Here is a 26,697-nt window from a genome sequence, read left to right as displayed (position 1 = left end):
ATGAAATAAAAATATAGCTTTATATTAATATTTTTATATGAATAAAAATATGAATATAGCGTGAAAGTGTTTAGAAAGTTTTTTGCAGAAGACTACAGTGTGCATCAGTGTACCAGAAATTTATGCACTGACAAATGTTCTACAATTAAATGTTTTAACACAATAATTGTTCTGTAATTAATTAATCATAATTAATCACTTAATCCTACCCGTCACTTTCATGTACCTATGTATTATATTTTAATAACACTGGAGGCGTGTGGCTATCAGGAAATTCCTCAGCGGAATTTTTTTAAACTTTTCCGATAATTTTTTTTTTACATGCACTAAAGGCTGTTGGCTCAACCTCAACCATTTAAATAGACGCCATCGTTAAAAACTTAATTTAAAAGGTTTTTGCAAAAATTAATGCTACTAGCTATAAATAAAAAGCAATTGATAAAAAAAAAAAAAAAGTTAACAAATACCCAAAGACAGCATGACGTTTAAAGTGATGGTATAACTTTTATTAATTATTAAAGAGAAAAATAAACAGGCTTTTTATATCCTCATGAAGCAACTGATGGTCATCATGTATGCTTGCATCCTCTCCAGCATCTCCTGCTCTTTTATTGATCTATTTTATGTATTTCAATTAAAGTAAGATCATATGTTGTGAATGTATTAATCTACAAAGCAATATTAAAGATTTTTCATTATTTTCTGAACATATTTAGGTATTTTCTCATGTTTTGACCGTACCTATGACAAGAAGTCTCACATAGTTAACTATCTTTGCTGTTGACTCCAGAGATTTAGTGAGAAGGAAAGAAGTACATGATGTAAAAGTGATTGATTGTGATGATTAGTTTAAATGAACTGAAATTGTTTATAATTTCCGTGAATAAGAGTTTTTCCGTTATCTCTGGACTCTCTGAAGTCCATCCTGATATCGTTCAGTGTGAAACTGGAGCTGAGCTCTGCTGTGTCTGAACTTGTGACTGGGTTTGTGTTGGTTTGTGGGATTTTGTCGCAGAGCTGAAACATGACTGTGGGAGTTTCTCTGTATCTTGGAACCACAGCAGGTTCTGCCTCGCTGGAAAAACAACAGGATCCCGCCTTTCTTCCTGCGTGTGTGTGTGTGTGTGTGTGTGTGTGTGTGTGTGTGTGTGTGTGTGTGTGTGTCAGTGGGTTTGGCTGGAAAGAGAATAGTGGAAAAACTGAAAGTAAAAGGTTGTTTCATTAATTTGTGCTGCTATGTGCACGTGCACGTGCACGTGAACATACTATGTGTTTGTATCTTATAAAGTAACATTTTCCTCTGTGTGTATTTTTATCTTGCGGCTTTTTTGGGACAAATATTTCCAAAATAATGATGTACATGAAGTAATTTACATGAAGGTTTAACCCAGGGGTGTCCGAAGTCGCTCCACGACGGCCGCTGTCCTGCAGGTTTTACATGTGTCCCTGCTCCAACACACCTGGCTTACCCTAGCCCATTAACCGGTGAGGCTCTGCCCCGGTCTGGTTTTATGTATATTTTGTTCAATCTGTTAAACGCTTCATATTTCAGTACAGCTATGCATGTTGGACCATCAGTAGTGCAATGCTATGGTATAAATAAAGGTATCAATGCTTTTCTGATATAATAATGATATATTTTTACCGTATCTGTTTATTATCGACAAGCGCTGGGAGAGACCTCCCTTCTGGGACTTTAAAACACTCAAACAGTGAAAAAAGAAACACTTTTTTGCACGAGACCACTGGTTAAGGAGTTAAATAGATCCAACAGCCAAACAGGTTAATTTGAGTCAGGTGTGTTGGAGCAGGGATACAGTGAAAACCTGCAGGATTGTTGAGGACCGGAGCTGGACACCTCTGGTTTAACCCCAAGCTGCATCTGAGCTTCTGGTGTCTTCCATCTCACCTCCTTTGCAGCTATTCTGCTCAGGACATCAACTGATCTCGCTTTCAGCAGACATGACAAGCTGGAACACATCTGAGGGCTCGAGGTGTGGCGGCAGATACTCCCACCAGTATGCACGCCTTACCGCCAGCATGTGCCGGGAAATCCCTCGTTTCTCAGCAGCGCTCCGTCCCAAAGCCATTACCTGACAATCTCCTGTCACAGTTCAGATAAAAGCTTTTATGAGATGAATAACTGCTTGTCTGAACTTTCTCCAAAAACATGATGGAGCAGATTCTCCAATCCGTTCGCCTTACTGGAAGAAGACGTCACCTTGCTTTCATTTTGGTTCATTTTTAACACGAGCCAATCAGACGGCAGCAGCTCAGTGCACCCAGTCATGGAGACGTGATGAAGACCAGTGGATGATGTTCAAACTGAGCATCGCTTAGGTGCCAAATTAAAATCATTTAAATGACATGAAAAATTACAATATGATAGTCATTTTTTTTTTTTTTTTTAAATAACAGCTATTATCAAGTCAAAATAAACAAAGCAGGATGAAGTGACTTTTGTATTTTTCTTTTATTTTAATTTAATTGTAAACTGCATGATGTGTGGACATTATCTCAGTTTACAGCACATACTGTAACATTCATACTCCACATTGTCGTTTTATTCTCGAAGCCATCAGGTTTCATTTTACCACCGCGCTACTCACCCTGTTGCGATTAAAAATATCTTTTCTACGCGGTCAGGTTGTAATGTTTCCTGGTCCATCCAGGAAAAGAAAAGAGTTACTGTTTGGTAACAGAAAGCGTTTCAGCCATTCACTGTTTATTTGTTTCAGCTGATTTTAAACTATCTGGGGAACTTCTCTCCAGTGTTTCCTCTCAGTTTGTCCAACTCTACATGGTTTAAACCTTTTCTTTCTACCTGACTTGTAACTTTAGCATAATAATCAATACATGGCAGTATAATGGTAAATGGACTTACATACTGTAGTACTTTTCCAGTCTAAACTCTCAAAGTGCTTTACACATCTCCACTACTACCTCAATTGGCACATGATGGGGCAATGTAGGGTTCAGTGCTTTGCCCAAAGACACTTAGACATGTCGACAGAGGAAACCTGGAACTGATCCACCAACCCTCCTGTTGGAAGACCACTGCTGATCCACCTGAGTTAATGTACCTTTAGAAAGTGATAGTTTTTGTTATTGGGATGTCTTAGAGCCATCATTTAATCCACTGCCTGCTGGTGTGTGTGTGCATGTGTGTGTTGCTATGATGTTTTCTTTGCCATTCAGGTAAATTTGACCTGCAGTTTGCTACGTGTTTATGTTTAGTAACGCAGCTTTCATTTCCTGCATCATGGCCGACATTCCTTTCGTGCTTAGAAACGTAACGTATAAACCAGGGCCGGATTAAAAGTGCACCGGCCCCTGGGCCCAGACTGTTCCAGGGGCCTCCATTCCCCACCGTAACATTGTGAAAAGTGTGAATGATACGCTGTGAAACGACATTTCTAACATCTTTCAGCCAGTGGTACCAATAGCAATACACGAGACACTGTGGTGTAACTATCTGGCTTTTATGTGCATTTGGTTTCATGTCCAAACTGCTGGTGTTTGCCCAATGTGGGCCCCAAGTGAGCCCCAAGGGGGCGTGGGCCCCTGGTCCTGTGCCCATAATGCCCATTGGATAGTCCAGCCTTGCTATAAACACTGTAGTTTCCAGGGTTGTCGGGCTGTTACCATGGCAATAACAGACCAGCTGATGTGACACTGATGTAGAAGAGTGAATAAATTATGAGATAATAGTTACCTATTCACAAACTGTGGTTTATAAAATGGGAGTCATCGCCATGGACACAGATGTCACCCGGGTAACCAAATCAGTGGAGGCGGGGCTTTTTACTTTCTGTGTTGCAGACATGCTTCGTGTGTTTCTCAGCACTGGTCCTCACGGACCCCTGACCTGCATGTTTTACTTGTTTTCAGCCTCAAAACGTCTGATTCAGATTCATTTCCACCGCTTATCAGGTTCACTGCATTTCTGCTAATGAGAACCTTCACTTGTTGAAGCGCTGGTTGTTCAACCCGGGTCACCAGATAACTGTACAAACATATAAAGTCTACATTTATTCAGTAAATTAGGTATTTTTATCAGAACTGACAAAATGAGAACGTTAATGCAAAGATAAATGTCTAAAATTATCACCTAATTATTTAACACATTAATGCATCAACAAGGTTAATAAGCATGTCATATTAAGTATCAGAATTTGGCTTTATTTATGTGAGCGAAGCTGATTTTAGGCACTTCATCTGACATATTTCTGAAGATTCAGACGTTTTTTCGGCCTCATATTTAGAGGATGCTAAAGGATGACCTGTTTAACACAATTAAACTCTCATTCTTTGCGGGATGGTGGGGGTCGCAAACATCAGCTTACGTCATCATAAAGAGGTCGTGGCTCAAAATATCTGAGAACTGTGGTAAAGTATGGAAACCTCTAGAACAAGCAGGGCCGACCAGAATTGGAACACACAAGTTTAAGTTACATCTTTATCACATTATTCAGTTCTGACACTTCAACCTAACATTAATTCATTAATTTAATGTCCTAACTTAATTTATACATAATTTATAGCTATATTTACCAGCCACTTTGTCAGATCCACCTTACTAGTACCGGGTTAGACCCTTTTTCCAACAGAATTGCCTTAATGTCTGCATGACTACAGACTGAACTGCTGCCGCGTGATTGGCTGGGTAGATTTATAAAAAGGGGCAGGTGAGTGTCTGACATGTTGGAACAGTCCCAGACTACTTTGCTTCCTGCTGTTATATCTTAAATGGATGAAATCCACCTAAAATGACATGAAATTAGAAATGTGATGAATTCCTTTAAGCCTTTAAAGCTGTTTTATGGCTGTTTGCACGGATCACTCAACATCACGCAGCTCCGATATTCTTCCTCAGAGATTCACTGAAGTATCACAAAACAGATCCCAACATCTAATCGGCTTTATGTAAAACAATGTGAGACGAGTCTGAAGCTCGCAGGAGCACATCAGAGCAGACTCAGCTCCACTGTGATGGTGGCGTGTTTTCCCACAGAACGACTGCTGGAGTCTCCAGCCTGGTTGCGCAATGCCGGTTCAGCTTGTTGCCAAGACCAACAGGCAGACTGGCGGTTTGAACAACACCCAACTCAGCTTCTGCTACACACACACACATTTTCGTTTGGTAATTTTTCTGTTAATACCATGAAACCTTTATAAAATCTTATGTTTTAATTCCTGTTTAAATCTGACCAATGAAACCTGCATGAAAATGTCAGATCTCAGCGACCAAGAACAGAAATTATGGACCATGAATTATTATCTGGAGATGAAATGCAGAACTGGCAATATATGGATGGTAATGGGGGAGTTTATATACTTTAGTTCACTGATATAGATGCTGTTTAGTGTATACATGTATATACATACATATATTATTTTCAATGCAATATTAAGCAAGGACCTTTTACTTTGGATCTCACAACAAAACATTTGTTTTTATTCACAGACATGTGTATCCATCTATTTCAGTTTTGGTTTTCTGATTAATTATTCTTTTACTTACTCATTTTTTCTTATTTTTCACCTTGTTCTGTGCATCTCCATAGCAACAGAAATGACGATCTGGCTGCCATGTTGTAACAAGCACATTTGCTTCATCAAGAGGTAGTTTTATGGAGAAATTAAACTTTGTGGATATAAGGTTCCACTTGAAATATATAAAGTATTTTTTTTGCCTATTTTGTTCATTAATCAAAGTTTATTTCTTTAGAGCACCTTAAATCCACCATAAAAACAAATAAATACAAAAACACAAAACAGAAATTATTAAGACTAACAGGTAATGATAAGAAAACTGCTAAAAGTACAAACACACATTAAAATACTTTCAGAGTAACGAAGGACTACAAGCCAAAGGCCTTTTCTTGAACAGACAGATCATGACGAAGAGTGTTATATGTTGGATATGTCACTTAAAGGACCGATCACCCCACATTGCATGCACATGGATCAAGGCATTTTTCACAGATCCTGACCTGGACTGGGAACAGCGGTATCTGGCTCACTGGAAGCATCAGACAAAATCCATTCTGATTTTATTTCCCACAGACCGAGTGGGAGAGTCGCTAGTCTGGCTACGCAACAATGTTAATGTTGGACCTAACAGGGGAAAGTGAATGGCTGAACTAAGCTAAACAAAGCTAGGCTAACCTAAAATAGGCTAGGATAAACTAAGCTAAGATTAGAGACAAGATGAGCTAAGATAAACCAAGCCAAGCTAAGCTAAGCTAAGAAAAGAAGAGAAAAGAAAAAAAAGAGATGAAATAAAATAAGATGAGAGAAAAAGATAACACCAGATAAGATGAGAAATGATTAGCAAGTTAAAATTAAAAAGGATCAGACAAGATGAGATGGGATGAGATTAGCTAAACTAAGATGAGCTAAACTAAGCTAAGAAAAGAAAAGAAAAGAGATAAAATGAGAGAAAAACATAAAACAAGATGGGATAAGATGAAACAGGATTACCTAAGGTAAGATGCAATAAGATAAGATGAGATGAAAAAGGATAAGACAAGATGAGAAGAGCTAAGCTAAACTAAAATGTTACGAGCTAAGCTAAGCTAAGAGATAAAATGAGAGAAAAACATAAAACAAGGTGGAATAAGATGAAACGGGATTAGTTAAGCTAAGATGCGATAAGATAAAATGAGATGAAAGAGGATAAGACAAGATGAGACGAGATGAGCTGAGCTAAACAAAGATGAGATAAATTAAGCTAAGCTAAGCCTAATAACATTCACCAGAGCACAGATGTTTTCACATTTGTTCATTTTTGTCAGTTTGCCGTTCTTTAGGTGCTCCTGATGATTCTCTGCTCCGTTTTCTTACACAGGCTCAGATGTTTCACATTCTCCTGTGAAGTTTTCTGCCTAAAGTTTTTACAGATGTAACGGAGACTGTAAAACCAAAGTCTAAACAGAAAAGGCAGCTTGTAAAGAAACTTAACAGAGAACATCTTTCACTTCTGTCAGAAAGCAGAACAGACAATCACGAGGAGCACCTACAGACAAGCTAAGAGAAACACAAACAGAGCAACATAAAAACAAACAGTTTCTGCAAATCAAATCTGCAGTAGAAAACAGTAACTACAGACTTTGTTTTCACTTTTTGTTTTGGCTTTTTGTTTTTTTTCAGTAAGACCAGTAAGTCAGTATAATTAAACAAGACCGCACATTATCTCTTTCTTCTTTACTCCCTTAATTATCAGTGTCTCTTCATCTTTCACTTTCAATTTATTTTCTTTTAATCCCCACATCTTTCTCTTCCCTTTTCCCCTCACAAGATCCAAGATTTTTTTCCTTTGTCTATTTTTTTGCACAGCAGCTGTTTGTGCAGGTTTTTTGTTTCTTGGTTTATGTATTCAAACCTGCAGGTTGTAGTTTATCTCCACCAAGGTTGTTTTTGCTGGTGTTTATCTGTTTGTAGGTTAGCAGTTATACTCCAAAGCTGCTGGTAACATTCTCCATCATGTTTTTCTGACAACGGTTCTTGGTCTAACCTAGACTCCATTACATGTTGGGAGTGATCCGATTCAACATCTTGGTCCAGGAATGTTGTAAAGGATTCTTCCTCATTGCGAGTTACGACATTTTCAGTATATCTGCAGATAACTCCACAATAAATCACAATAAATGGTGAGAAATTCCAGGAGAAGTTCCCAACAGGTTTTCCAAGATATCAAAGATAAATGTGGATCCCAGCAATATTCTGGATACTACCATCCAGAACAGGAACAACATTCTGGATACCACCATCCAGAACAGGAACAACATTCTGGATACCACCATCCAGAACAGGAAATATGTTCCAGATACTACCATCCAGACAGGAACAACATTCTGGATACTACCATCCAGAACAGGAACAACATTCTGGATACTACCATCCAGAACAGGAACAACATTCTGGATACTACCTTCCAGAACAGGAACAACATTCTGGATACTACCATCCAGAACAGGAACAACATTATGGATACTACCATCCAGACAGGAACAACATTCTGGATACTACCTTCCAGAACAGGAACAACATTCTGGATAATACCATCCAGAACAGGAACAACGTTCTGGATACTACCATCCAGACAGGAACAACATTCTGGATAATACCATCCAGAACAGGAACAACGTTCTGGATACTACCTTCCAGAACAGGAACAACATTCTGGATAATACCATCCAGAACAGGAACAACGTTCTGGATACTACCTTCCAGAACAGGAACAACATTCTGGATAATACCATCCAGAACAGGAACAACATTCTGGATACTACCATCCAGAACAGGAACAACATTCTGGATAATACCATCCAGAACAGGAACAACATTCTGGATACTACCATCCAGAACAGGAACAACATTCTGGATAATACCATCCAGAACAGGAACAACATTCTGGATACTACCATCCAGAACAGGAACAACATTCTGGATACTACCATCCAGAACAGGAACAACATTCTGGATACTACCTTCCAGAACAGGAACAACATTCTGGATACTACCATCCAGAACAGGAACAACATTATGGATACTACCATCCAGACAGGAACAACATTCTGGATACTACCTTCCAGAACAGGAACAACATTCTGGATAATACCATCCAGAACAGGAACAACGTTCTGGATACTACCATCCAGACAGGAACAACATTCTGGATAATACCATCCAGAACAGGAACAACGTTCTGGATACTACCTTCCAGAACAGGAACAACATTCTGGATAATACCATCCAGAACAGGAACAACGTTCTGGATACTACCTTCCAGAACAGGAACAACATTCTGGATAATACCATCCAGAACAGGAACAACATTCTGGATACTACCATCCAGAACAGGAACAACATTCTGGATAATACCATCCAGAACAGGAACAACATTCTGGATACTACCATCCAGAACAGGAACAACATTCTGGATAATACCATCCAGAACAGGAACAACATTCTGGATACTACCATCCAGAACAGGAACAACATTCTGGATACTACCATCCAGAACAGGAACAACATTCTGGATACTACCATCCAGAACAGGAACAACATTCTGGATACTACCATCCAGAACAGGCATTAGATTCTGGATACTACCATCCAGAACAGGCATTAGATTCTGGATACTACCTTCCAGAACAGGAACAACATGCTGGATACTACCATCCAGAACAGGAACAAGATTCTGGATACTACCATCCAGAACAGGAACAACATTCTGGATACTACCAGTCAGAACAGGAACAACTTTTCATCACTGCAAGAGAACAAACATGCAACAAACACCACAATGTACCCAATACACTGTGGATTCATTATTGATGGATCTGGAATCTGATCGTGGATTCGTATTAAACTAATGCAGGACCAGAACATCAACTGGAAATAACTCTTGACCTGCTTGGTGGAGGTTTTTCCATGTTTCCCAAAGACATACATGTCAGACTAACTGAAAACTGTAGGTTGGTTGTAGGTAAACATATCTGGGGTTTATCTTCAGCTCGTACATACTCAGACCTTTGCAGGATGAAGTGCACAGGCATCACTTATCCAAGCTGCAGCTAATTACCTGCAGATCTGGTGAAATCACTTCAGTGTGTCTGTTTACACCTGCAAATGCTTTTATTTGTGACTGTAAATGCAGATGTCAGAGTTTGAACTGTATCTGATTACAGATGAGACAACATTAATATTCATGATGTCTTTGCAGCATCACCTTTGTTCATAACAGACACTTTTCATGGAGTACGTTTTCATTTATTGGAATAATTGATATTTTCTGTCTTAAATACACACACACACACACACACACACACACACACACACACACACACACACACACACACATGCAGTGTAGAGGTCCCGCGTAAAGCCGACGGTGTGAATTATATGTGACAGGCCGCACGTCGTCGGATACATTAATGGAAGAAAAATAAACAACTCCCACACATTTTTTCACCTGCAATTATGGAGAGAAATGTGTTTTTCACATACGTTCATGTAATTATGGAGCCGTATTCACACTTTTCTGTACGTAAACACCTAATCAGAATACACTGACAGCTGGAAGATCGTGTGTGTGTCGGTGTGTGTCAGAGGCACATTGTTGCCATGTGGGTCGTATATTCTGGTTTCCATCTTCATATGTGTGAGATGCATGGGATTTACACACAGTTAATCATTGTTAATTACTCTCATTCACAGCAGTGGATGGTAATCCTTGTCATTTTTGTCTCTTTCTCACACACTTACACACTTACACACAAATATTAATTAAGTCATTTGATTGGCTAAGATCAGGTGTGATTGACAGGTGTCAGAGCAGCTTATGTTAATGAACATTAGTCATTTTTCTCAAGATGTTCATTGCTTCTAAAAATTTTAATTTTAGGTTGGAAAAACAAGCAATTTTTCTGGAAGAAATGGAAAAACGCTGATGCTCGATCAGATTTCTTCTTAGAGTCACAGTTTGATAAACAACCTACGCTAGTAGTGACACTTCTAACTCCAGTTGAAAGCACATTTTCAGATTGTTGGTTACAGATTGAAATATCAGTGTATTATATAAACCAAATACTACTGTGATAAAGACAGTTATCTTCCCTTTTGGCAAAAAGTATTCATTTGGCTGTTTATAGGATGTCATGACGATGAGCCCGCTGTCGGTGTTTGTGATAATAATTTTAGGATTTGATATTTTACCCTCTGATGAATAAATTATGAAAACAATGTCACATTTTTTCATATTTCTACAGACATGTACAGAGACACTTTTGTCTTTAATATTATTAGACTTTTTATTCAGTTTATTTGATTTATTCTACAGAAATATTTATTAAATAATATACTGTCATATTTATATAATAGAAGTAGTCTATAAAAATTAACTGGTGTCATTGTCTTATCCTGTTTTTCACCGAGGAAACCTGGTAACTATATGTATGTGTATGTATGTAATTATATATGAATATACTGTAAAACAGCTTTAAATAGGACACGATGCAAGTTAATACAGTTGTTAAACGCTGTGTTTCTTTAGTTAAAACAGTTTTATATTAGTCATTTAACTATTTTTTAAAATATTTTTATATTTTACATTTTTTGTATATTTTAATCTTACAACATTTAATTCTGTCATTGATTTATTTATTAGCACTTTATAGACATTTTTTCCAAGTATATTTATGGGCTTTACTCATATTTCATATTACCCTTACAGTAAAATTATTAATACAGTCTCTTGAATCATGGACTTAGTACTGGTATCGGCATTGGAATTGGCATTGGTATCGATATTGGCATCGACGACAGTGTCAATAAAAAAGCACCTTAAATTAATATTTTCTCATTTTCAAAAGAAAAACGTTGGTATCGTCCATCTGTACGGAGAAGCGGTACAGGTAGCACGAGGAACTGCCTCATGTCATGTGACCTGACGTACTAAACCAGCATGAACTGGTGCTCATATCACTATCCAGTTAGAGGACGTAGGCTAGATAACAGAAGAAGAAGAGATCACTCAAGGAGAGAGGAGATGAGACTGAGGCTTCATTCAGAGGCTGGTGTATTACGCACAAAGTGGGAAAAGAAAAATATTTCTACATTTGCAGTGATGGACTGGCGAGCTGTCCAGGGTGTACCCTGCCTTTCGCCCAAAGACTGCTGGGATAGGCTCCAGCTTTCACGCGACCATTCGTTGGATGAAGCGGTTAGAATGATGGATGAATGAATGAATGTCTACATATGTACACAATAGAGCACTAAATATTCTCACTGTCCAAAAGAGCACCAAATATTCCTAGACCCAAAAGTCCAACCCAACACCAACACTAGCCACAGTCCAGCCGCAGTCCAGCCAGTCCAGCCGCAGTCCAGCCGCAGTCCAGCCACTCCAGCCACAGTTCAGCCGCAGTCCAGCCGCAGTCCAGCCAGTCAAGCCGCAGTCCAGCCGCAGTCCAGCCACTCCAGCCACAGTTCAGCCGCAGTCCAGCCGCAGTCCAGCCAGTCAAGCCGCAGTCCAGCCGCAGTCCAGCCACTCCAGCCACAGTTCAGCCGCAGTCCAGCCAGTTCAGCCGCAGTCCAGCCGCAGTCCAGCCAGTCCAGCCGCAGTCCAGCCGCAGTCCAGCCGCAGTTCAGCCGCAGTCCAGCCAGTCCAGCCACAGTTCAGCCGCAGTCCAGCCAGTTCAGCCGCAGTCCAGCCGCAGTCCAGCCAGTCCAGCCGCAGTCCAGCCGCAGTCCAGCCGCAGTTCAGCCGCAGTCCAGCCAGTCCAGCCACAGTTCAGCCGCAGTCCAGCCAGTTCAGCCGCAGTCCAGCCGCAGTCCAGCCAGTCAAGCCGCAGTCCAGCCGCAGTCCAGCCACTCCAGCCACAGTTCAGCCGCAGTCCAGCCAGTTCAGCCGCAGTCCAGCCAGTCCAGCCGCAGTCCAGCCGCAGTCCAGCCAGTCCAGCCACAGTCCAGCCCCAGTCCAGCCAGTCCAGCCACAGTCCAGCCCCAGTCCAGCCACAGTTCAGCCGCAGTCCAGCCGCAGTCCAGCCAGTTCAGCCGCAGTCCAGCCGCAGTCCAGCCACTCCAGCCACAGTTCAGCCGCAGTCCAGCCAGTCCAGCCGCAGTCCAGCCACTCCAGCCACAGTTCAGCCGCAGTCCAGCCAGTTCAGCCGCAGTCCAGCCAGTCCAGCCACAGTTCAGCCCCAGTCCAGCCAGTCCAGCCACAGTCCAGCCCCAGTCCAGCCGCAGTTCAGCCGCAGTCCAGCCAGTTCAGCCGCAGTCCAGCCGCAGTCCAGCCGCAGTCCAGCCAGTTCAGCCGCAGTCCAGCCGCAGTCCAGCCAGTCCAGCCGCAGTTCAGCCGCAATCCAGCCAGTCCAGCCACAGTTCAGCCGCAGTCCAGCCAGTTCAGCCGCAGTCCAGCCGCAGTCCAGCCAGTCCAGCCGCAGTCCAGCCGCAGTCCAGCCAGTCCAGCCACAGTCCAGCCCCAGTCCAGCCAGTCCAGCCGCAGTCCAGCCGCAGTCCAGCCAGTCAAGCCGCAGTCCAGCCGCAGTCCAGCCACTCCAGCCACAGTTCAGCCGCAGTCCAGCCGCAGTCCAGCCGCAGTCCAGCCAGTCAAGCCGCAGTCCAGCCGCAGTCCAGCCACTCCAGCCACTCCAGCCACAGTTCAGCCGCAGTCCAGCCAGTTCAGCCGCAGTCCAGCCGCAGTCCAGCCAGTCCAGCCGCAGTCCAGCCGCAGTCCAGCCGCAGTTCAGCCGCAGTCCAGCCAGTCCAGCCACAGTTCAGCCGCAGTCCAGCCAGTTCAGCCGCAGTCCAGCCGCAGTCCAGCCAGTCCAGCCGCAGTCCAGCCACTCCAGCCGCAGTTCAGCCGCAGTCCAGCCGCAGTCCAGCCAGTCAAGCCGCAGTCCAGCCGCAGTCCAGCCACTCCAGCCACAGTTCAGCCGCAGTCCAGCCAGTTCAGCCGCAGTCCAGCCAGTCCAGCCACAGTTCAGCCGCAGTCCAGCCAGTTCAGCCGCAGTCCAGCCGCAGTCCAGCCAGTCCAGCCGCAGTCCAGCCGCAGTCCAGCCAGTCCAGCCACAGTCCAGCCCCAGTCCAGCCAGTCCAGCCACAGTCCAGCCCCAGTCCAGCCACAGTTCAGCCGCAGTCCAGCCAGTTCAGCCGCAGTCCAGCCGCAGTCCAGCCACTCCAGCCACAGTTCAGCCGCAGTCCAGCCAGTCCAGCCGCAGTCCAGCCACTCCAGCCACAGTTCAGCCGCAGTCCAGCCAGTTCAGCCGCAGTCCAGCCAGTCCAGCCACAGTTCAGCCCCAGTCCAGCCAGTCCAGCCACAGTCCAGCCCCAGTCCAGCCGCAGTTCAGCCGCAGTCCAGCCAGTTCAGCCGCAGTCCAGCCGCAGTCCAGCCAGTCCAGCCGCATTTCAGCCGCAATCCAGCCAGTCCAGCCACAGTTCAGCCGCAGTCCAGCCAGTTCAGCCGCAGTCCAGCCGCAGTCCAGCCGCAGTCCAGCCAGTCCAGCCACAGTCCAGCCCCAGTCCAGCCAGTCCAGCCACAGTCCAGCCCCAGTCCAGCCACAGTTCAGCCCCAGTCCAGCCAGTCCAGCCCCAGTCCAGCCGCAGTTCAGCCGCAGTCCAGCCAGTTCAGCCGCAGTCCAGCCAGTTCAGCCGCAGTCCAGCCGCAGTCCAGCCAGTTCAGCCGCAGTCCAACCGCCGAGGTTCATTAGTAACCCACGTCTGGGTCACACACAACCATCATGAAGCCCAGCTTCTTGTTGACCAGAGTGTGTGTGGTAGCTGTTTTCTTGATTGCTTAAAAATGCCTGTAGATGTAGTGGTTTTGGTTTTTCTAATCATGAAACTGATCGAGGTTACTTCAGTTTTACCTGTGAAGTAATGAAAAAGTGGCCTTGTGATGGACTGGCGAGCTGTCCAGGGTGTACCCTGCCTTTTGCCCAAAGACAGCTGGGATAGGCTCCAGCTTCCCCGCAACCCTGAATTGGATTAAGCGGTTAGGAAAATGAATAAATGAATGAAAAAGTGAGAGTGAGTCAAGACATAAAGACATTGTGAGTTAAGCTGAGCTTAACTTGACCCAATGTTCTTTGCTTCGTCCGCAGTGATACCCTGGCGGTCCTTACATAGAAGACCACATAAACTGAGCTCTTGTGATGAATCTGAACTATGAGTCATGATCTTTGGAAACAAAGCAGGATTTGTCTTGAAGACTCTAAAGTTGGGTTTGTACGGACGCGGCATCTACGTAGATGAAATAGAAACATCTGAACACATCTCTTCTGCAACAAGCTTCTTTTCCATTTTCTGACACATAAATGGCGGCACGACCAGCAGAGAACATGCAGCTGCGATATCGTGCCACCGGGTCGTGACTGGGCGTCCACATGGGACAAATTGAGAGTAAAATCAGGTTGGAATTACTGGAAAATCCCCCAAAATGCATCATGGCAGATTTCAGCGGTTCTGCGTACGTTTTCCCTCTGCAGGAGTGTTCCAAATGGATTTCAGTCCAGAGCTGGGAATATTGGGAATATTGACTAAAAAAACACTCTGGAAATAAAAATACGTCCAGGTTGATTATAAACAACAAAGCTGCTCTGGTGTTACCTGGTTTAGCTGCGTCTATCTGCCGTCAGACGATGCTGGAGTCATCAGGCCTGCTTGATAACCTCATTACCAGAACACTGATCTGCTTCTCAGGTCTTTGTGTTGTCTCCATTGTTTCTGCTGTTTGGACTAATTTATCTGTCCCTACACGTTGATAACTCTTTTATTTCATCAAAGGCTTCTCAGATGAGCACCCTCTTGGTCCTCACAAACAAAACACTTCTTTACCTCTTGTCATCGTCTCGTCTCAGTCTCTCACAGAGGTTTAGTGCCTCCCAGTGGACGGACTGGTAATTACACTCACACTGTGCAGGAAAACAGATCTCAGATCGGATTAGAGTAGTTTTTTCCTGTAGTATTTCTGTATTTGAATTAATAATGCTGCTTTTTCGATGCTCTTCTTGATGCAATTCTAATATGTATACTCCTAATATAAGTGCTACTAATATGATCTTTGTTGCTATTTGTTTACAACAGGGGCATCAAATGAATGACTCAGGGGCCAAAAAGAAACAGCTGGGGGTTCGATCTGATCTGCTGGATAAATTTAGTAGATGTGAAACTGACAAATTTATTGTTTAAAAATGAAAAAACCTAACTAAAGTAAAGTGTAATTCCTAATTTGTCCAAGTAAAGTTTATTTTTCTCTGTTAAAATCTAAAACATTTGCAGGACAGGAGGGTGGGTTGGTATATATTTAATTTCTTTTTATGGAAAAGATCTCAGTTTAGTTTGTAGTAAGTCAGTTCAGGTGGTGAGTTTTTGATTGTACAGCCATTCATATGAGAGTGAGAACAACACAAGCTAATTCAAACAGTAGAGGACATCGTAGGAGGGTGCTGGTGGACTGCTGGAGTCCAGTTGGACGCAGGTGTTGACATGTAATGTTACAGCCTTTTTTTTTTATTTTTTATTTTTTATTATTTTTTTTTTTATTTCTTCCCACCCCACAATATTCTCTATTTTAAAATACAAAGAATAAATACCACAATGTTTGTTTTCAAAGAACTGCGCTAAGTTCTCCAACTCCTCTGACAAATATAACTAAACTAAGTGTGGATGTGAAGAGCTGAGACTTCAGCTTGCTCTTAAAAGTAGACAAGGACTCGGACAGAGTTTGGGAGATCGTTCCACCATCGTGGCACGACAGAGGAAAAGAGTCTGGCTGATTTAGTCCCACGTAGTCATGGTAACAGAAGGCGTCTTTCACTGATGGACCGTAGCTGTGGAGAGGGAGTGTAGCTCTGGATGAAGGAGTGAAGGTAGACAGGAGTTGTTTGTTTTGATAGTATTACCACACATACTGTCGGGATTTTTTGCGTCATAATTTTAAAAGCGATTTTTTTTTTGTTGTTGAAAAATCGATTTTTTTTTCCAAAAAAAGGAAAAAACATTTAGAATATTTGTGTCATTTTTATTGTTTTTATTGATCTTTTTACTTTTTTGTTAGAAAATTAGTAATTTTTTCCCCAAATAAATCAAATTAATCCACTATTTTTTACTTGTCTTCTTGGGCATTATAGCAGCAGAATGATGGTCTGGCTACTGTGTTGTTTTTTTCCTAGTGGAACTCAAGAAAAATGACAAGCAAGCAAAGTTTTTTACATTTTTTTTTTGTTTTTAATCTACAAAAATGAGCAATATCGAATAATTGTGGAAAACGCAATTTAAATTGAGTTTGCATCCAAAGAATAGAATCGAATCGGGACAAACGCATATCGTCACAGCCTTAACATGTACACTGAAAGAACTTCTAGACTTTGATAAATTAATCCGATCACAATGTGATACGTGCGTAATATTACAGTTCCACATACTTGTGATGAAATGTTTTGGGATTTGTTTTGGGAGCCTTTGTGGTTTTAAGGCGTAAATGGATTAAATATGTAAAATAAATAAAATATATAAATAAATAAAAAAAAAAAAAGTGATACACTGCTAAATAAATTACACACACACATTTATATAACTTATATAATCAGTGTATTACTTTTTTCTTTCATTCATATGTAAAATGTAATCAAGATGATAAAATATAAAAAACTATCAAATCTAAATCTGTGTTTTATGAATATAAAAATCCATGTTTGTACATTTTTCCGACTCCAGTTTTTGCTGAAACTCTCCTGATGTGTGTGTGTGTCAGGAAGTTTCAGCTCGTTCATGATTAGTCTTCTGACAGAATAATAAAAGTAAATCATGATATTATTTTGATTTTGTTTGACTTTACCGACGCTCTGCAGATCAAACAGACTGCATGTGAACCACGAGGAGTTTGACACGACTCATCTACGGTTTGGCTCCTGCTGGGTTTAGTCACATGACTGCTCAGTGGGCTTTTATTTGGACTGTCAGGACCTTATGTGACCCACGTGTCCTGGAGAGATCTGGAAATCAGCTGGTTCTTGTACATTTCTGTATACATCTGTGTTTTAAACCGCCAAAGAGCAGCGACTGGATGCAGTTGCTCATCTTTAGCAGTGAATCCACAAGCTGTATTTGTGGTGCGTTCGGGGAAAACGAACCATCTAGTCTGCGCCTGTAGCAGCGTTTATATTTAATACAGCAGAATCACCTGAATTATTATCTGGATTTATGGCAGTCTATTTTAGAAGCTGCTTGAACTAAATGCATCCATTTGCTGTGTTGTCAGGCTGCGTGAGATCGAAGAGCGCCAGCAGCAGCTGACCACGGAGCTGTCTGACTTTCAGGAGAAGAAGAAACACTCGGAACAAGAGCTGAGGAGAAGCGTCTGTCTTCAGACGTCCGCTGTAAGTGTCACCATGAAAAAATGGTTTAATACACATCAGGAACCTACGACTCGTTACATGATTCTGTTTTTGCATTTTGATCACTTTTAATTAAAACCCCAACATCTCTGGAAACGAGGAGACCAGCTGGACCAGTGTTAGGAGACGAACGTTGTCCCAAACTCGTCTGATGCAGGATTCTAGCTGCTTCCATGATGCTCCAGATGTTCTGTACTGGTGAAAGAACTGGACTGCAGCAGACCAGTTCTCCTGTTCCACCATCAGGATGTGGTCCAGCATGGTCCTGCTGGACCAGTTCTCCTGTTCCACCATCAGGATGTGGTCCAGCATGGTCCTGCTGGACCAGTTCTCCTGTTCCACCATCAGGATGTGGTCCAGCATGGTGGAACCTGCAAGGTCTTCCCTGAAAGAGACGTTGTCTGGATGGGAGCAGATGTTCCAGCATTGATGGAGCTTCCCAGATGTGGAAGCTGCCCACGCCATCGGCACTAATGCAACCCCATCCCATCAGAGATGCAGGCTGATAACAAGCTGGATGCTCCCTCTCCTCTTTAGTCTGCAGGACACGCCGTCCATGCTGTCCACAAACTATTCCACATCTTCATCCAGGTTCCCACTCAGAACATTTTAAATGAGCTTTGGTCCAGAGAAGACGGCGTGTTTCTGGATCCTCTTCACATATGATGGAGCTTTAACCTGCATGTGTGGATTTCAGGTGATTTTTGTCCATTCAGGGAGTTCTAGCAGGGAAACATTTTTGTTTTTCATGCAAAGCAGCCTGAGGACCCCAAGATCACCAGGATCCATTTTAATATTTAACCTTGTACCATGCGCACAGAGATTCCTTCTTATTCTCTGAAACATTTGATATAATAAACTGTAAATGGTGGGATCTTCATAGTCTTCATGTTTTTGCCATGAGGAACATTTTGTTCCACAATTTTTAGACTTTTTTGTGGTGAAGCTCAGCCCATCTTTCTACCTGAGAGACTCTGCCTCTCTGAAATGCGCCTTTTACACCCATCAGTCATGCTACTGACCCGTTGCCAGTCAAATTAACTCTCAAATGCTCCTCCAGTTGTGTTCCAGTTACTTTTCCAGCCTCTTTCTCATCCCGTTCCAACATTTTACAGACGTGTTGCTGCCATCAGATCGCTAATAGGCTCATGTTGTCCATGAAATAATAAAATGATTCGGCATCTGATATCCTGTTTGTGCTGTATTGGTAATAAAATATGCATTAAGCATTTCATTCATTCACATTTACATCTTACTGTCAATAAATGGTTAGGAAATGTGGTTTTCTTTGCATAGTTACACATCCAGCAACTTTTAAACGAAATAAGATGAAGGATCTGGAAAATAAAGAATTCACCGGATGTTTTCCATCTTATAGTTTCAGCTGTGTGCTTGTCGGGAGCTTCAGGCTTTTATCACAGAGCGTTTGGTCCAATCCGAGAGGCTGGTGTTCCAGGAGCAAGCACTGAGCACGCTCCGTAACTTGCTGACACAAGACCTGCAGAGGTACCAGGAAGAGACTGAGAAACTGAGCCGTTTCACCCAGAAAATACTCAGAAACTCACAGAGGTACATATCTCTACTTTCTGAGTTTACCTGGATAGAAATGGTTTTTATGTTTCCAGTCTGAGCTGATAACTTCCTGTCTTTTCCAGCCCGGAGGCGGGAGAAGCCATCGCCAGCACGCAGAGCGAGGACAGCATGCAGGGGAAGAACGAGATGAACCAGGGAAACAGCATGGTACAGTTAAACATCTAAAACCCCTCCTCAGCAGCTGCTTTCCCCCTCTTTAGGTTGCTTTTACGGGTTTCCAGCCGTGTAGACGTCGAACATGAGCTTTAAGTCGCTGAGCTTCTGCACCGACATGCAGGCTCATCTTCTCCAGATTAAACCAATGAGGTGAATTTAAAGTCCACTAGCTGGACTTGAACTTGTCCAGAAGTCACCTGGAGGTGTTTGGGGTCGATGGAGGACACACAGAACACAGATTTTCCCATCAGACTTCTGCATCCAGACTTCCATCCCTGGTTAGACGTAGACTAGAACGTCCCTCAGTGAGTCACTTTTATTTACACGCTACTTTCCATTCACACGGACTGAAAACATCAGGAGGCAAGAAACCAGCTTTGCTCAAACTGGTTTCTGGAGACTTTGCTGGTGAGACTGGCGGTTCTACAGTTGGATTGGGATGCTGGAATGAGGAATAAGGCAGATTGTTAACATTTAGTTTTGGTTTGATGTAATAAAATAACCTGAACTGCAGATAAAGTTAAGCCATATATATGAGAGTGAAGTGGAGGTGTTGCTCAGTGGCTTAATGGTCTCACAGTGAGAAGGCTGGTTTACTCCAGCTTCCTCCCAGTGTCCTTTAGGTTGATTAATCACACTAAAGCCTCCCTAGGAATGGTTGTCTGGTTCTGTGATGGACAGGCGACCTGTCCAGGGTGTCCCCTCACCTGATGCCTGCTGGGATGGGCTCAACTGGACTATAGATGATGAATGAATGAGGTTTAACACTTGGAGGAAACTTCACCCTGTCCAGGCTGACATGGACAACAGCTAGCTTACTATTAGAGCTATAACTATCCAGTACTTTTGGAATCGGGTACTCTGTCGATTATTTCTACGAGTAATCGAGTTCTCTAACGATTAATCTTTCAAAATGTGATACTTTGGTGCAGCCGAAGTGTTTGTGCACGTGCTCAATGTGTGGAGAAAAACCGATCGCCAATTCCTGCCGATCGCGAGAATTTTCAGACAGCAAAGCAAGCCGCTTGCCGCAGCTGTTTGAAATGTCCGTCATACTGTACAGACATACCGTAGGCGACAGATTCTGTTTTCATATATTTTATAAATGTTTAAATCTTCATTATGCTTACTGAAAAAGTAATGTAGTCCCTCCGATCAGTGCAGTGGTCTGAGGATGCCGCGATGATGCATAAATGAAAATATATCACCACGTGATATTTATTAAATGATGCTTCGAGGCAGATAATTTGCCTAGATCAATTTTTGTACTCAGGTTACTCGAGTTACCCGAGTAATCGTTGCAGCCCTACTTACTATTAAATAAACAGCTGAAGACATCAAATCAAGCTTTATTGTCGTTTTGCTGTACGTACCACAGCAGTGCAGACCAGATGAGAAAACAAGGATTTAAAACCCATATTTGAACATCCACACATGTGCAATCACAATTTTACAGTTATTAAATTTTAAATTTAGTAACTCACACACTTGATCAAGTGTGTGTAACATGATGTAAAGTGCAGTTCACAGTTAAAGTGACCTTGTGGATGATAATCAGAATACTGAGGCTAATATCTGTAAATGCTGGAAACACTGAAACTTAAACTAAAATACTATAATTTTACTAAAGTAAGAAGTAACTCCAGATGAGCGGTTCAGCTTTGTGACAGCGTGTGGATCAGTCTGCTGATTCGGCCTCTGATGCATGACGCGGCGGTTCATGACGATGGTCAGCGCCGCCCTGCAGTGACTCTGGAAGAGATCTGGGATGGAAGGAATCTCTAGCAAGCTTCTCAACCATAGACCGTGTAGGAAAGATAGATGGAGCCTTCGGTGGTTAAAAGTGAAGCCTATGCAGAAGTCCATAAAACTTCAGTTCCCCCTTCATCCACTAGGGGCTCAAAAACAGAGAGAATCCCCACAGACTCCCATGTTAAAAACATCACAGCAGAAATAAACATGTTTACAGCCTGGTTCAAAAATATATTTTCGGTTTATAGGTCAAGTTTACCTTCATGACAACTGTGGGGGAACTGAATTTTTTTCTGACTCGCCCATTTAAAAGTAATTTAATATAGAAATTTGGCATATTTGGGGACGTGTCTTTTTGATTGACAGGTACCGATTTCCCGCTTCAAGTAAGAAGAACTTAGAACAACCGCGGTTTTTAGCCTGTTAACAACGTGACTTAGCTTTAGCCCGCTTACCTCCGTTAGCTGGTTAGCTCTTGTTATCTCCGGGTTAGCTCGGTTAGCTCTTAGCTACAGAAAGCTCAGAGTTCGCTTGATGTAAATCATCCACCATGACGCTCACAGCCCCCCTCTCAGCTCCACCTCTTTGCCCATGTTTGTATTTTCTGGGCGAGATGACGCGCATGATCCTGCCAAGATGGTGATGGTAGGAACCGCCCACCGAGCTTCAATTCAGCTCCTCAGAAACTTACAGGTGACGTCATGGAGGCTTCGTCCATCTTTTACATACAGTCGATGTTCTCAGCTCACCTTCTGCAGGGCTTTTCTGTGAGACATGCTGCAGCTGAAAGGCATCATGTCCGGTTGTCTCCACCACTCCTCTGCAGAAGGCTCTGAGGATGCTGATGGGGAGAGAGGCTTGTTTCAGCTTCCTCAGGAAGGGCAGTCTCTGCTGTTTAACTGTTTCAGAGGTGTTTTTATTATTTCTGTCTGCACTCCAAGGAGCTTGATGTTCTCCTCGCTGCTGTGATGCTGAGGGGAGCACGATCAGGTTGTGACCTGACATGAATTGTTGACTAAAGTTATGACTATAATAGCGCACCATGGAGCTCTGTTAGTAAAAGAAACATTTAATGGATCCATATAACTTGTGAATTTGAGGCACATAGAAGAAATTTGTTTTTCTGTTTTATGCCCAATAATTAGCTTGACTCACTTCAACCCACAAATAGTGACTGAAAATAACCAAATATGACCAAACATCTTCACTGCAGCTGCTTTTGTTTGTATTATAATGGATTTTAATTAGTTCAAAACTGGGGGATGACTGAAGATGAAATTAAAAGTTAGCAATATGAGCTAATGTTGCTCCAGTTTGGTCAAAAAATAAACAACAAATCTGTGAAAAAGTGAAGAGAAACGACTCGGAGGAAGTAGAAAAGCATTGTGGCTTTGTCTACCTGTGTGTGTACGTGTGTGTATGCGTGCACATGCACGTGTCTGGCATGGATCCAGCTGTTGTCAGTCTTTCTCAGACAGTCGGAGTAGATACAAAGGAAACATCTGCCTGCTCATCTGGCTCTGTCTGTCACACACACAGATGCAGACCTACTCACACACACATGCACACAAACACACACGCCTCTCCCTAAAAAACAACCCATAATAAACTGACAGAGTTGTGACAGGAAACGATGAGCGAAGAAACCTGGTTTGGAGTCTTATTATAACAGGAAACCTGTCAAAGTGTCACCACAGTTTAACACGTGAAGCTTAAACACAAACAAGAGACAGGCCAGCTGCCAACATGCTGCTGCGCCTGCACAGAAACACCACAATCACTCTCACATGCAGTAATCAAGTTCTGTAGCAAAATATCACATTTTCTTTTTCTGAAATGCCCCAAAAAATCTACAAAATGCAAAATAATAAAGATTTTATGACTAATAATAATTATACTGACTGGTATATGGGACCAAAAACCTGTCTTATTGTCACACAAAGCGTGAATCTTCAGTATGTATGTATCTGAGCTTTAGGTGGTAAAATACACAACACTCAGATTGTCTAATTTTAAATAAAAAAATCAGATTTTAGCCCAAAGAATAATCAGAATCTTAGGTGACAAAGGCATACTGGAATCACATTTCTGCTGTACATAAATGTTCTATGTTTAGTCCATGTGTATAATGACATGCAACGTGGCTTGATATGTAATTAATTTACTGTTTCCAATGTGGAAATGCGTGAGACATTTTGTTGGATATGAACAGGACTTTGTCTCTTTTTAATGACACAACAATAGATGAACTAATAAACATGTGATTCCTACATCTGGAACATTTTAACCCCTGGCGGCCTCGTACGAAGACGTCACATTTTATATCTGCCCCACAACACAAAACCCTGGAACTGGATGCACTTACCATTTGGTGGTGTCACAAGAGAACATGGTTTTTAATTTAAAGTTATATTTATATGAAAAGTTGCATTTATTAAATATGTACAGTTGTGCTCATATGTATTCATCCCCTTTCATTAAAGAAAAGGCTGAATTTACAACAGTCACTCAAAAAATTGGAGACTTAAAACACTTAAGACACAGTTTTTTTTTTATTTAATTGAGTTGAAGAAAGAAAAACAAACAAACAAACAAATGGGTCCTGGACAAATTAAAGCACTTTTCTGTTGAACAGTGGGACAAAATACCTGTCAACAGGTGCAGAAGTCTGACTGAGTGGAACAGAAAACACCTGACTGGAGCGGAAATGAATAAATATGAGCACAACTGTATATTTAACATGCAGGCTATCTATCTATCAATCTAGCTACCTATCTAGCTAGCTAGGTAGCTAGATAGGTAGCTATCTAGCTAGCGAGGTAGCTAGCTATGTAGCTAGCTGCCTTGACAGTTGAGGCAGGAGAGGAGAGAAAAGAGGGATCGATACTGTAACTGCAAGCAAGGCAGACCTACTAGAGAAAGATAAAGACAAATATAAATAAAAGACAGTAATAAAGTATTGTATTTATATGTGGAGAAGAAAGAGTGAAGCGATAGAAATGGAGCGAAGTGCTCGGTGCATCATGGGACGTCACCAGCATCCAAAGTTTGTAGTATCATAAATACAGGGTCATCAAACCTGGTCTGACTAAAAAACCTAATGCAAAGGAAAGATTAAAACTTTAAGGTAGAGAAGGTGTTTGCTTCCTGAAGCTAAACTGGGAGCTGGTTCCTCAGAGAGGGTTCTGGTAACTGAAGGTTCTGCCTCAGACTTTAGGAAGCACCCGCAGCCTGGTAGAGAAGCTTTCTGTTGGGGAATATGGATCTATGAGACCTGTAAGATCAAGCAGAGCTTGGTCTCAAAAAGCATTATATGTGAGGAGATTATTATGTTTTGCTTCATCTATCAGAGGCTTAAAACTCCAGTGGTCAGGGATCGTCATTCAGCAGGTTTTTGTTGTTTTTCTGCCCCAACACAGCTGACTGAAATTAACTTTTCCCTGAAAATAAGTTGAAAAGAAGCCATTTGATACAGCTTGCCCCTAACTGGGACGTGTCCCACTAAAGAGTCACCTCAATGTTTCCATTGTCAAGTACAGAAATGGCATGTGAAATGGCAAAATTTTTATTACATAGAATAAGAACTTTTATTCCTGTTTTAAATAAAAAAAAAAAAAAACAAAAAAAAAACACAAGTAATAGAAAATACTAGTAAAAATAATCAGACGGATCTTTTTGTTTGTTTGGCTACTGTTTAGATCAGGATTACAGGAAATTTAGATAATTGCCATCTGTCCTCGTTTGGGCGGGACACATTCATGTTCAGTCTCAACCATTACTCTAATTACACATCAATATGTCTGAACGGCACAACAGGAAAATATCATGCCTGATTGTGCCGGTGTTTGTGATCCACAAGTGTTCACCATAAATATCCTCCTGTCACGGAACCACTGTTCTCATGGAGTCCAGTGAAAGTGGATTTAAAGGGAAAGAGGTCATCTCGTTCCAGACGGAGTTTTTACACATCATGACAGATGTTGAGCTTCTTTTTTTCCAGCCGTGATGCCCGACGTCACGTATGCAGAAAATAAAAAGCAAACGGCTTCATGTCCTGAGAGGCTGTCCGGAGTTCAAAGCGTCTTCCGCCTCTCTCATGGTTTCTCCTGCTAATCTCCAGCCCAGCGACAGGCTCAGTAACCTTTTCAGAAGATTATTTGTGGTTAGTCTGTAGTAGATTGGATTTGGATAATCACACATCTTTTTGATTAGATAATAATCTAACAGGTTCAGATTAGATTGATTAAAATGGTTTTAGGAGATATGTACATTTGGGATTTTGTGGGACTGATGCAGCCTGGTGAAATGTTAGCCGCAATACCGTTTGTGTTGAGCTTTTTCACTAAACATGGACCAATGAATTATGTAAATTACCTTATCGTTATGAAAAACATCAGTACTGATGGTGTGTGCTTCATGTGATGTTTTTTCAATTATGTTTAAGTTATAATGAAATGTGCAAAACCCAAATAGAGAAGGAGCTTTTTGAGATGATAAATAACTGAAATGATCTAGAAAAGATACGCAGATAAACATAAAATATGTGATTCTTTTAAATTCAAGAGAAGTGAGGAAAAAAAACAATACATTTTTATTTATAGAGAACGATTTTAGCAAGGAAAACAAAATACAAAGTAAAAAAGAAATGCAAAATGAAAAAAGATGCTGAAAAAGAGGAGAAATGTTATCAAGAGTAAGTTTGGAAAACTAGCACTAGCCCCGCTGAGGAGGTGAAGGAGCCTCTGTCTGAAGACACTTGTTAGCTGTTTAATCAGTCAAATTTTGTAGTAAGTTTACCTTGTTGTGCTTTTATGTAATATATATATATATATTCATTCATTTTCCAAACCGCTTATTCCAATTCAGGGTCACGGGGAAGCTGGAGCCTATCCCAGCCGGCTTTGGGCGACAGGCAGGGTACACCCTGGACAGCTCGCCAGTCCATTGCAGGGCCACACAGAGAGACGAACAACCACACTCACACTCACTCCTAGGGGCAATTTAGAGTGACCAATTAACCTATCATGCATGTCTTTGGCTGGTGGGAGGAAGCTGGAGTACCTGGAGAGAACCCACGCATACATGGGGGGAACATGCAAACTCCACACAGAAAGGCCACTGACCAAACCAGCCAAGGATTGAACCAGTGACCTTCTTGCTGTGAGGCCACAGTGCTAACCACTGCGCCACCGTGCAGCCCTCTATATATATATATATATATATATATATATATATATATATATATATATATATATATATATATATATATATATATATATATATATATATA

General features: G+C 41.9%; 1 protein-coding gene across 1 annotated transcript in view; it reads left to right on the top strand.

The window, feature by feature from the left end:
* LOC306768165 (uncharacterized protein) overlaps positions 1-26,697 on the top strand; it is a gene marked incomplete at both ends in the record, with an annotated part of 86,281 nt that overhangs the window by 35,347 nt on the left and 24,237 nt on the right. Inside the window, 3 exons of the mRNA XM_079256397.1 lie at positions 17,771-17,888; positions 19,285-19,475; positions 19,562-19,646. Coding sequence (XP_079112523.1) covers positions 17,771-17,888; positions 19,285-19,475; positions 19,562-19,646 — 394 coding nt within the window. The remainder of the gene's footprint in view (positions 1-17,770; positions 17,889-19,284; positions 19,476-19,561; positions 19,647-26,697) is intronic.

Source organism: Telmatherina bonti, assembly GCF_933228915.1.
Source record: "Telmatherina bonti genome assembly, chromosome: 17".
Taxonomy (NCBI): Eukaryota; Metazoa; Chordata; class Actinopteri; order Atheriniformes; family Telmatherinidae; genus Telmatherina; species Telmatherina bonti.
The sequence above is the reverse complement of the archived record's forward strand: the minus strand, read 5'-3'. Positions and strand labels throughout refer to the sequence as shown.